Source organism: Sorex fumeus, unplaced genomic scaffold, assembly GCF_029834395.1.
Source record: "Sorex fumeus unplaced genomic scaffold, SorFum_2.1 ptg000087l, whole genome shotgun sequence".
Taxonomy (NCBI): Eukaryota; Metazoa; Chordata; class Mammalia; order Eulipotyphla; family Soricidae; genus Sorex; species Sorex fumeus.
Genome location: NW_026606144.1, coordinates 6,388,898 through 6,401,023, shown reverse-complemented (window position 1 = coordinate 6,401,023; position 12,126 = coordinate 6,388,898). Strand labels below are relative to the sequence as shown.

General features: G+C 54.7%; 1 protein-coding gene across 1 annotated transcript in view; it reads right to left on the bottom strand.

The window, feature by feature from the left end:
• The window catches only part of DNAH10 (dynein axonemal heavy chain 10), a 78,969-nt gene that overhangs the window by 42,356 nt on the left and 24,487 nt on the right, over nucleotides 1-12,126 (bottom strand). The window contains exons 20-28 of the mRNA XM_056131426.1: nucleotides 11,616-12,092; nucleotides 11,366-11,524; nucleotides 8,311-8,427; nucleotides 8,134-8,236; nucleotides 6,026-6,204; nucleotides 4,305-4,516; nucleotides 3,635-3,788; nucleotides 2,593-2,826; nucleotides 1,026-1,148 (exon numbers count right to left, since the gene is read on the bottom strand). Coding sequence (XP_055987401.1) covers nucleotides 1,026-1,148; nucleotides 2,593-2,826; nucleotides 3,635-3,788; nucleotides 4,305-4,516; nucleotides 6,026-6,204; nucleotides 8,134-8,236; nucleotides 8,311-8,427; nucleotides 11,366-11,524; nucleotides 11,616-12,092 — 1,758 coding nt within the window. The remainder of the gene's footprint in view (nucleotides 1-1,025; nucleotides 1,149-2,592; nucleotides 2,827-3,634; nucleotides 3,789-4,304; nucleotides 4,517-6,025; nucleotides 6,205-8,133; nucleotides 8,237-8,310; nucleotides 8,428-11,365; nucleotides 11,525-11,615; nucleotides 12,093-12,126) is intronic.

Here is a 12,126-nt window from a genome sequence, read left to right as displayed (position 1 = left end):
CTCTGTTAATTGGAATGAGGACGGAATCGCTGTGCATTTTCCTAATTATTTTTTCAAAGAGCTCATGCAAATGGATAGAAGATTCGCAACGAATAGATAAAGGATCCCAGAATGTGAGCAGGACCCAACTGGGGCCTTCTCTCTCCACTCTCTCTGTGGGGAAGAACTTGGCACAGTCCCACCTCTCAAGCAACTTGTCTCACAATCCCCTGCAGTACAGAGAATGCAGACCTGCTACAGATTTACAAAAGCCAAGAGTTTCATCCAAACCATATTGCCAGTAACTATTCAATAATCAGTGCCTAGCCACTCACTGATACAGTCTACAAAGGCATGAAAATATTTCCTCAGATATCTTAATAGAAAAAATGTTTTGTGGCATTAAGAGAAAATTGCAAAATAAAAGACAATGGGGTGGGGCTGGATCGATAGCACAGCGTGTAGGGCGTCTGCCTTGCACACAATCTACCCAGGTTCTATTCCCAGCATCCTGAGAGCCAGGAGTAACCCCTGTGCATCGCTGGATGTGACCCCAAAAGCAAAAAAAAAAAAAGACAATGGGGATGCGACGTAGCTCAGTGGTAGGGTTGATAACCCTGAGAATAAGGCACTAGCCAGGAAGGAAAGGTCAGGCACTCCTAATAAATTTCCCTGTACCATGCTGATGCCAGCACCGTGGTTTGTGGTAACTGAGTCTCATCCTGGTGTGAGTCACTGGTTATAAGCACCAGTGTCAACATGTTAAGCTTATGCACAGAGAAAAACTTGTGTATGGCATTTAAAGCATTTATAATAGAGATGGAGCCAGGAAAAAGGCATCTTTTTGACATTTCTCTATCTTCCAACTTTCTGAAATCAGCAAAGATCATTTTTTAAACCAAAAGAAAGCTTCAGCACCATGGCCAGCTGCTGGGGGAGGGGTGTCAACAGTTCCAGACCCAGGTTCTGAGTTAGGACAGGTCAGGCATAGTGCTCCCTGCAGACACAGGACAGCCACGGTGGACCTCATGCCCCACCCGACTTGCCCTTTTAAATATTCTGTCGATGTTGTCAAACTTCTTGGCCTCCTCTGGAAGTTGTGATCTGATGTCTCCCCCAATGAAAATGCTTTCCAGATACATCCATTTCCTCTGGACCAACATCCAGATCTGTGAAGGCAGACACTCCAGGTCAGCGGACACCCCCCAGACCCGGGAGTGGGCCACATCAGCTCGGGTCCTGGCTGCAGGCCAGGGTTGAAGGCGTCCATGGCCATTCCCTGCCATTCCCAGGCTGGAGCTGAACTCACAGATTTAAGTTCATGGCTACATTCAAAGGCCAAAGCAAAATACTCCAGGGCATATGGGCCAGGAGGGAGGGGCAGGTTCTGGATGGTGAATAGAACTGGGAGGATGCAGATGCCCCGACCATACCCTCAACACAGCCCAGCACAGCACTGTGTGCCCTGCAATTCCACCCCCAGGTTAGCACCCCAAAAACCTAAAAGCAGAGAGAGAAAACAAAAGGGAATGCCCTGCCACAGAGGCAGGATGGGAGGGATACTGGGATCAGTGGTAATGGAGAATGGGCACTGGTGGAGGGATGGGTACTCGATCATTGTATAACTGAAACCCAAGCACAAAAATTTGTAAGTCTACAACTATATCTAATGGTGTTTCACTAATAAAAATTTTAAAAAAACTAAAAGCAGGGACTCAAAATGCATGAATGTTCCCAGCACCATGGTCCACTCCAGGCTGGGCAGTGGGAACAGCCCAGCGAGCCTTGCAGCTGGACAGAGATACAGGGGGCAGCCTGTTCACTCACTGGGACAGAACACACCACAGAGGCAGTAAGGAGCTTAAGCGGGTCAATGCAGGAGAGAGCTATCAAAGCATGCTGCTGAGAGAAACCAGTCCCAAGGCCATACCCTGGGATGTTGCCTACCCAGAGGGAATCACTCAGAGGCAGAAAACAGGCACTACCAGGGATTGGGCAGAGTGGTGGGCAGAACTTTCTCGAACACTGGAAGTGTCCTGCAGCCAGAGCTCTAGGGACTGAGTGAAAAGACCCTGATTTGTGCAGCTGAGACCAACATGGTCAACCTGGGCTTCATCCCCAGCACACCATATGGTCCCCCAAGCCCCACCAGTAGTAATCCTGAGCACAGAGCCAGGAGTAAGCTCTGAGCATGGATATGGCCCCAAAATTTAAAGAAAAAAATCAATGAACCTGGAAACATGGCCTGAAGGGTCGAAGCATATGCCAGGCCTGTGCCAAGTCCTGAATTCAACCTTCAGCACTTCCTGGTCCCCGGGTACCCTGAGCCTAAGCCATGAGAATCCCCACCTGGCTGACCCAGTTACTGCCAGGAGTGGTCCACAGGCAAAATAAATACATTATAAAAATATGTATCTAAATCTAGGGGACTGAAGCAATAGTATAGGGGCTAAGGCACTTGCCTTGCACACAGTGGACCTGGTTCAAACCCCAGCACCAAAGAGGGTCCGAGCTGGGCCCAAAACAAACAAACAAAAAAAACTCGAATGCACCAAATCCAGGAGGGAAATGGGGAGAGGGAAGGCTTGCCCCATGCAGGAGCCTGGTCTGCACCTCGATCACCTCCCCGATGAGCGAGAGGGTTTTCTCCCACTTGTGCACGGTGTTCAGGAATGGCCCCACGAATCTGCTCCCCGAGATGCTCTGCAGGTTGACCGTGTTGTCGTCCAGACACTGGACCACCTCCTCCACAGAGCCCAGGATGTAGCCGCGCTCCTGCGTGCCCTTGTAATACTTGACCACAGTGAACTTCATGTTCTCCCACGTGTCCAGGATGTCCTTCACAGCCTGGGCAGGGTGAAAAGGATGGTCCAGATGTGGAAACAGAGCAAACAACCCAGTCCAACCAGCATTCCTGGGCAGGCCTTCTCTCCACCCCCAAGTCTTGGGGGGGGGGGGACTCTGAGAGATACAGAGAGGCTTTCCCAGGGTGACCCTCAGCCCCATGCTGGACATGGCCCCAGCCAGCATGTGCCAGACCCACCTCCCCAATCCTTTGAGGCCCCATGAGGGAGAGATTATCACCCTCAGGCCACAGAGCTAGGCGCTGCCAAGTCAGAGAGGGGAGCAAAGCGCCCAGTTCAACAGATGCCCAGAGCCAGGACTAGGGTCTAAAGTCTCCCTCTGACACATTCAGGGCACCTGCCCTCAAGCTTTCTGCCCAGCAAAGCAGGAAAATCAACCCCCAGATCATGCTCCCATTCATGATCACATTCAAAACAAATGCATGTCTGTGCATACACAGATGTGCCAGGAGTGTGGGGGTGGTTACATGTGCACATACATGTGGGTACATGTGTACATGTGACATGCAGGAGTGTGGGGCATAGTGCACACGTGCATACATGCATGTTTGTGAGAGAGGATACACAAACTGTCCATTCTAATTATCTTCACGGGGTGAAGTTATGAATGATTTGCTTGTCTCAGTTTTTCCACCATGAACATCGATTGTTCCCTGAACAGGTCAGAAGCGAAACCAAGAATAAGCCATTAAGCAGAACAGAACCAGGAAAGCGCATCCTATTTCTAGACCAGGTCATTTAACTCCCACATGGGAGGGAGCGCGGCTGCCCGCACCTGCCCTGGGCTTCACCTTCTCAATGGCAATCTCCTTGATGGCTGAGGTCACAATCTGGCTGAGAACATCAGTGTGTCGGTGAAGCTCCATCGCAAACATGTTTTCCAAGGTGAAGGTCTCGGTCATTTCAAAGAATACACCTGTCTTCTCCATCAGCTCCTGCCAATGCCTGCAGCAGTGGCAGTGCCACATGTCTGCAGGTCACCCCACAGACCCTGGCACAAACCCCTCGAGGAAAGCAGGGAACAGTGCGGGAATGATCTTTCCAACCTGTGTCCCACCACCCCACCACCCCGACCTCCAACAGCCAGAGGAAACCAAGAGGCATGTGGTGGAGGACGCTGTTGGCAAGGTCACACAGGTGACCCCAAGGGAAGGACAGGACAGAGGTGGCCGGGGCAGGAGACACCGCTGGTGCTGTCACAGCTGCCCAATTGCCCTCTGAGACATGGCCGCCATCCTAGAGTACCGTGAACCAAGGAAAGTCATTAGGGGGAACAAAGAGTGGAACTTGTAAAGCCTCTGAGTGAAACCACCGTCCACGGTTCTTCACTTACTGGGGTGCATTCATCGCACTGGCGCAAGAACCCTTGGGGCAGGCCTGATGCAGGGGGACCCCCATGGTGCCCTGGTTCCATCCCACTACACCCAGCAGAGGCATCACCCGGGGCAGGGCCAGGCCCACCTCTCCCTAAGCGCCTCGTTCTTCAGGTCAAGAAGCAGAGGGATGGACTCCTTGAAGGCCTTCATTTTGCTCTCCAGGTGGGCGGCCGCTGGCAGGCTGCGCGCATGCCGGGGCAGCTTCCGCAGGCTCTTGAGGAAGCCCTCGATGCCCTCCTGGAGAACCTGCACGTTCAGGTTGACCCACAGGGTCTGTGACCACTCCTCCTTGGCAGACTGCAAAGGGATCACCAGGGTCTCGTCAGCATGAGGACGCAACATCCCCGGACCTGCACACTGCCTCGTCCCCTGAGCCTCATGCAGGCAGCCCCACTCACAGGCTCTGCAGCACCTAGGGTGACCCCCCAGTCCAGGGGACCTGGGTGATGGTGAGGCGGTGCGGCCTCCCCACAAGCTCTCTGTCCTTCCGGGACATGAGCTCGGCAGGAGACCCCAAACCAGAGTCGTTTTAGTCAGGCATCTGTCAGGCTCATCTGCCCACAAGCAGTTCAGGCCATTGAACACTCAGGCCCAGACCTCCCTGCTTGGTTCAAACTTAAAAAGGACGCTGAGGGATCTGGAATAGAGCAGGATGCCTAGCTTCCACGCCCAGCACTAAATGATCCCCCAGCATGTCCAGGAGTGACTACCAAGTGCCACCAGGTGTGGACCCCCAAAAAGAAATAGAGGCGTGAAGAATTTTTCTGGGTTGAAGTCAATTTTCATGACTCGTTACTTCCTTTTTTGCAGACTTTAGTAAGAGGAGAATTCTAAAGGAACCACCATCCTTCCCGAGTCCCTCGCCTATACACAAGGTCAGTGTTTCTCAAGGCTCTGGTCTGTCAGGCTGCCCCCCGCACCCTGCTCGGGGCCTCTGTCCACTGCAGGACCACACACAACTCCAGCCCCACAGTGCCACCTTCCCAACCAGCGGATGCCCTGCCAGCATCCTCTACTGCTGGACTTGTCGGAGGGTAGAGGGGTGGTACATCTTTGCCTCCCCAGGTGACACGGATGGTTCCCCTCCTCTCTGCAGTCACCTACCCACCCCACTCCTTCCCACCAACCCCAGGACCCCAGAGCCCACGTCACGTCTCACCAGACATTCCTGGGTTGGCACAGAACCACTGTGTCCTTCCTCCCCTGTGCTGGGGCCACTTCCCTTTGGTTCCTTTGGCTGGTCCCCCATCCTCTCTTAGTCCCCCTCTGCCCCCACCAAGGGAGTCCATCCCTCCAGGAACCGAGGGGCAGGTGTGACTCTTTCCTGGACACCTTGCTGACCCCCACAAATGCACTCGCATCAGCATGGCCCTAGGATGCAGAGTGAAGTGCCAAGGTGGAGCGAGCGAGTGAACGCAGCAGCCAATGCGTCAGAGCCTTGGAGACAGACCCACATCCCAGCTGCCCTGCGGGCTGCCACCAACACCCCGCAGCGAGTCTCGCCTCCACACGGACTTTTCTTCTGTAGTAGTGGGATAAAAGTCCACTTTAGCCACGCTGACAGCAGCACTGAGTCCATCAACCATGCCAGCACCACTCCCAAGTTCCAAAATGTTCTCGTTACCCTACAGAAACCCACTCCTGCTTTCTCCTTCCCAAGAGCCAGAGCAACAATTTCCACCAAGCTCCTTGGTCAAGGAGCCATCACCAGCCCCCGATTCTGGCAGGGGTGACCTTTCCCGGATAGTGCCACTGTGTCCCTCTGCCCCAGTGTCCATCTGTCTGTCCTCCCAGTATGGCCCTTACCCGGAGGCTTTCGTAGAGGCTGTAGATCCGCTGCAGCCCTGACATCTCCTTCTGCACCTTGAGCAGCTCCGGGTACATTGTGATGGGGAGATCGAAAAGCTTCTCCGCGTTAGCCAGCTCCTGCCGGCTCTTCTCATGCCTTGCCAGCTCTCTTTCAAACACAGACAGAAGTTCCACTCCTGACAGACAGACAGACGGATGGGTCGGTGAACGACTCCATGGGCATGAAGGGTGTAGGAGAACTCCCACACCATGAGCTGGGGTCCCTCTGCACTGGAGGCTTGTCTGGGAAGGCAGGGCCCAGGCAAGGCTTCATCCCCCATTGTCCGAGGCCCAGCGAGGAGCAAGGATGGGGTGGAAGTGTCTGCCCAGTCCCTCCCGCTAAGTGGCCCTGCCCTGGAATGACATTCGAGCTCACACCAGGGTTTTAACATGCCTGAGGCCCAGATCCCAGTCCGTCCATTCCCAGATGCCCAGGTGAACCCACGTGCAGAGTCACCCAGAGCTCTGACCCATTTCCATCCTTCCCACAGGAGCAACCCAGCCATCCCTCCTGACTTCTGGCCCCTGGATTTGGCGACTTATCCGCCCTCCACTGGGGCCTTGGGAGCCTCTCTGGAACAGGGACCATCACCAGCTTCCCTCCAGGTGTACCCAAATATCTGGGCAAGGGGCTCTCCCAAGTGAGAAGCTGGATGGAGCTCAGGGAGGTTCCAGCACTTGCCTTGCACATGGCCAGGTTCGATTCCCAGCAGTGCCACGAGTGACCGCTGGAAACTCTGAGTCAGGCATAAGCCCTGAGCCCAGCCAGATGTGCCCCCAAAAGAAAAGGTAAAGGTAAAGGCCCTCCCGTTGATCATCGATTTGCTCGAGCGGGCCCAATAACGTCTCCATTGGAGACTTTGTTGTTACTGTGTCTGGCATATCGAATACATCACAGGGAGCTTGCCAGGCTCTACTGTGCGGGCGAGATACTCTCAGTAGCTTGCCGGGCTCTCCGAGAGGGGCGGAGGAATCGAACTCGGGTCAGCCACGTTGGCTGCGTGCAAGGCAAACACCCTACCGCTGTGCTATCGCTCCAGCCCAAAAGAAAAATAAAATAAATACAACAATAAAAAAATGAGAGAACAAAAAAATATATAACAATAAAAATGCTCCTGAGTGTGCTGAGGGGTCAGAGTGCGACCCCAAACCAAAATCTTCTCATGGGTTGGAGGGGGAAGCAGCAGGCACCTGGGAGGCGGGGGCGCAGCCCTGACTACCTGCTGGGGGCCCCAAACTAGTCCAGCCACACCGTGGATCATCTCTGGAGCCCTGGAACACCAGACCAGGATTAAGGATCCTGTGTCCCAGGGCATAGAGAGCAGCTGCTAGCTGGCAGGTCAGGAATCTCTGTGGGGATGTGTCCTGAGATATGGGGGACATGGATATGGGGGACGGGCCGAGTCCAGCCTGAGATCCCCACAGGCTGCACCTCACAAGTCCTCCATTCTCCTGGAAATGTTTGCTCCGGATCTGCCTCGGCCATGGGGCCAAAGACTCCCAAGGGGCCTCCCAGGAGAATCGGGATGGGGCAGGATCTGGGCCTCTGTTCTTTGGCCCAGTCTCAGTTTGATGCTCAGCGACTGTCTGGGCAGTGTTGGGACACACAGTGCTGAAGTGTAACTCAGGGCCCAGCAAACACGCTTGTGCCCGGGGGCCTGTACTGGGGGAAGTCTGAGCTGGTCTCCTCTGGGTCACATCACACCCCCTGATCCCTCTCCAGAGGGGTACCACAGTCTTCGCGTACACCCTACTTCTACTGCTAGCCCCCCCAAGACAGAGAACTAAGCCTCCACCAAGGTCCCACTGTGGCCTGGATAAACTTCCATCCCAACACCCCTTCAAACTCTGTGACTGGAAGAGCGGTAAAAAGGCAGTGGTGGCGGGGGGCGCAGCCCACAGGCGACTGTGACAGGAGGAGGCCAGGAGGAGAGGTGCCATGCGGGCAGCTGCCGGGCCCAGGTGGTCGGCCACGGTGCCCCTCTTCCTCATGCACTGCTGAGACCCCCAGACACATGTGTCTGGACCCCACTGTGCCCCAGGCCTGGGCTGCGAGGGGCACTCACCTCTGTCCAGGTCCTCGCCCACAGAGCCCGGCCCGGTCTGGTAGAAGCGTCTGGAAAATTCATCTATCTGGGTCCGGTAGGCCATGATCTCTATGCGCGTGAACTGTGGAGAGCGGGTCGCACTCAGCAGGGGCGCCCCCACCCCCATCTCCACACTGGCGGTCATTCCCAAGTTACCTCCGTGAAGGTCCTCTTGATGCTGCCCAGCGAATGCTCCACATTCTGCGACTCCTCGAACAGGGCGGACCATGTGCTCTCGAGCGTCTCCACCAGTTCTCTCTCCGCCTCAGGAGGCTGGTGGGAAACACAGACCAAAGTGCCGGGGAACTGGTCAGCAGCTCAGAACCATCCCCAGGCCCCACTGCTTCTGGGAAGAGCAGTCCAGGCCAGTCACTGGAACCAGCATTTTGTCTTTAAAAAGGTGGGTAGATTTAAAAGAATCGTGCTTTCCAGTTAAAACCTGGATAAAAGTGCCTTGGAAGTGGATAACACAGGTGGACTGGGAGAGAAGTCCGAGACCAGCCCTCACTAAGCAGCAGCTTCCACTGGGTTTATCTCGGCTGCACCAACATCAGCTAGTCTGGCAGGCTGGAGCAGCCTGGGCACCAGGTGCCAGAAGCAAGACTACAACAAGCCTCTCATCCATCCTGCCCAGTAAAAGAAGCAAAGAACAAAAATGAGCATTTTCCAGGGAGAGTCCGGAGCTGCTTCCACGTGGTGAACAGGGAGTCGAGCTGCACCATGCTGGGGTGCAGTGCTCAGTGAGCAGAAGGGCCGGGTCACTGCAGACCTGGGACCAGGCAGAGTGCTGGCCAGGTTAGAAGGAGCTGTGGGAATGGTAACAGATCCCTGTCAGGAGTTTACAAGAAGTGCCCAGGACACATGCCAGAACATTCATCATGACAGTCCTGGTGAAGCCAGATCAAAACCACAGAGCCATCAGTCCAGAACAGAAGGAGGTGGTCTAGCCAGCTGTTCATTCCAGTCACTCAGAGATGACCAACGGCAAGTGGACAAACGGATCAGCAACACTGATATTGGCTTCCAATGTCATGGGGGGGGGAGGGTAGGGGGAGGCCGCAGGACAGACAGACACAGGAAGCCAGTTTCCTGATTGAAACTTGAAACAGGCAGAAAGATGTAATGCTGTTCAAGGATGCATAAGCAGGGCCCAGAGAGACAGTGCAGAGGGGAAGGCACTTGCCTTGCATGTGGCTAATTCTGCTTTCATGCTTGGCACTGAATATGGCCCCCTGAGTCCCACCAGGAGAGATGGTGAGCACAGAGCCAGGAGTAAGCCCTAAGCACCACCAAGCAAGCCCCAAGCACCAACCCCACGACCCTCCAAATAATAATAAAGATGTATAGGCGTGGAGCTAGTCATAGGTGCTTTACTTTTTTCTTTCTTCTTCTTTTTCTTTTCTAAGTTTTTGGGCCACACCCGGAGATGCTCAGGACTTACTCCTGACTCTGTGTTCAGGAATTACTCCTGGAAGTGCTAGAAAGACCAAAGATCAAACCTTATGCAACCACGTGCAAGGCAAGCAACCTAACATGTTATACTATCTCTCTGCTCCCTAGGGTGTTTTAATTTCCCAAACAAAAATATTTGCCAAAGGAGAAGAAAAGAGGGAGGGAGGGAGAGGCTGGAGAGACAGTACAGCAGGAAATGCACTTGTCTTGCACGTGACCATCCTGAATTCAATCCTTGGCATCCCATGTGGTCCCCAGAGCCCCATCAGGAGTAATTCTTGAGCACAGAGCCAGGTATAAGCCCTGAACACAGCCATGTATGGGCCCAAAACAAACACAAAAGCATTAACAACCAAAAACCCAAAGAGAGGGAGGTCTGTGAGCAGGAAGGGAGCTTCTGGGTGATAAAAGAACTCATCACATCCCCCTGAGCACCAACACAGTCCTAAGTTGTTTCTTACACTTGAAAAATAAAAAGGCAGGGGCTGGAGCAATAGCACAGCAGGTAGGGCGTTTGCCTTGCACATGGCCGACCTGGGTTCGATTCCCAGCACCCCATATGGTCCCCCGAGCACTGCCAGGAGTAATTCCTGAGTGCATGAGCCAGGAGTAACCCCTGTGCATTGCTGGGTGTGACCCAAAAAGCAAAAAAATAAAATAAAATAAAAAGGCAAAGTAACCTCTACCTAGCTTCTCCCCATGACTATCCCCTGCTTGTAGTTACTCTGCCCATGGCCATACAACATGCTTTGCTGAGGCTGCTGAGCTGGAATCACAACTGGCACTGTGAAGAGGTATTCAATTCGCTTTGTTTCATTTTACTGTTTATGTCTCCTGCACCTAAAAATACTTTCCCTGTGAGTCAGAGCCCCTGCCTAGCACCCACAACTGCCAGGCAGGATCCCTGGACCATCTACCGCCACTGGGAGATCTGGTCACACATCTGGCCCTGTTTGACATCACAGAAGTAGACAGGCAGACTGAGAGCAAGGATTTGGCACAAATTGCACCGCTAATCCCATATGCGCACCAAGAATCAACCCCAAAAACTAGAGAAGAGAAACTAAGGGGAGGTTGCAACTCTGAACTGGCCCCCGGCATACTCCCCAAAAAACACATTTCAGCATTGCTGCCTGAATGCTTCCAACGCTTTCCTGGGTCAGTGGGAAGGAGGAGGGTCAGCACCCCGACCCCCCCCCCCACGCACATCCCAGATACCCTCAAACCCCTCCCCGGATTTCTAAGAAGCCTTGAAATCCATGTTGGTCATCCGCCCTCTGCCAACGAAGAACAATGCATTGTTATCTCCCGCCAAGATCCAGAAGCATCCCTCCCAGAGGGGAGAGGGAGAACGGGCTGGAGGGCACGTTTTGCAAGCTGGAGCCCTGCGTTCTGTCCCTGCACCTCCACCTCCAGCACCAGGGAGTAACGCCCAAGACCAGAAAGAACACCCCTAAACTTTTCACTATACATAACTAGCGGCAGCTTTGCGGAAGTAAAGGCACCAGGCCCGCTGGGAAGTGCTGCTACAGAGGGGGCGACAGGACGGGGGCCTGTGGTAGGGCAGGACCAAAGAGGTGGGTCAATGGAAACGGGCTGGCAGAAGGGGCGGGGCCAGTAAAGTGGGGCCAATGGGGTAGGGTGTGGGCGTGGTCGGGGCGTGGCCTGTTGGGTGGCGGGGGGGTGGAGGGCGCATCGTGGGCCTGGTCAGATTGGGGCCGTGGGCAGGGCCGCCCCCCAAATGCAGGTGTCCACTCACGTAGAGTTTGTAGAGAGCCATGGTGCGGTAGCGCTCCTGCACATCCCGGTACCTGAGCTCCATGGACAGGGATTTACTTCTAATCTCCGCAATGGTCGCCAGCACAAACTTGAGGTCCTCTAGGGAATCTGGGCCCTTCCTCAGGTTTCTGGCCAGGACCTGTCCAGGAAAGGTCCAAAGCCACGCGGGATGAGCGTGGGAGACTCCCCGGCGGTTCCAGACCCATGGGCACCCTGGAGGGAGAAACCACCTCCATCTCCTCGTGCAGGCTGTAGAGCTCCTCCCTGGCCGAGTCGTTGAGCAGTTTGCCCAGCGAGACCACCCAGGACTTGGCGTTCTCCTGCACCGTGCTGGCCAGAGGGGCCAGCTGCAGCCGGATGCAGTGCTCATCCTTGACCAGCACACGGTGCATGACCTCGTCGGAGATCTTGGCGTAGAACTGCAGCTTCTCGTCGAAGGCCACGCAGGGCGGCTTCTTGGCTGCAAACCTCTCCATCACGATGGCTTTGTCCAGCTTCCAGAGCGGGCGGTACCGCTTCCACTTCTGCAGGTACTTCATGAGGCTGACCAGGATCCTGTGGACATTCTGGGGGACCATGACGGCCTGCTGGATGACCTGCGGGTTCTGGCAGACATCGTGGTAAAAGCTGAAGACGGTCACCTCTTCCTCCTCCCCCTTCTGGGGCGGGCACTCGATGCAGCTGCCGTTCATCCAGCGGACAAAGTGCTGCAAGAGAGCAGAGAGCACAGGGTTCCCATAC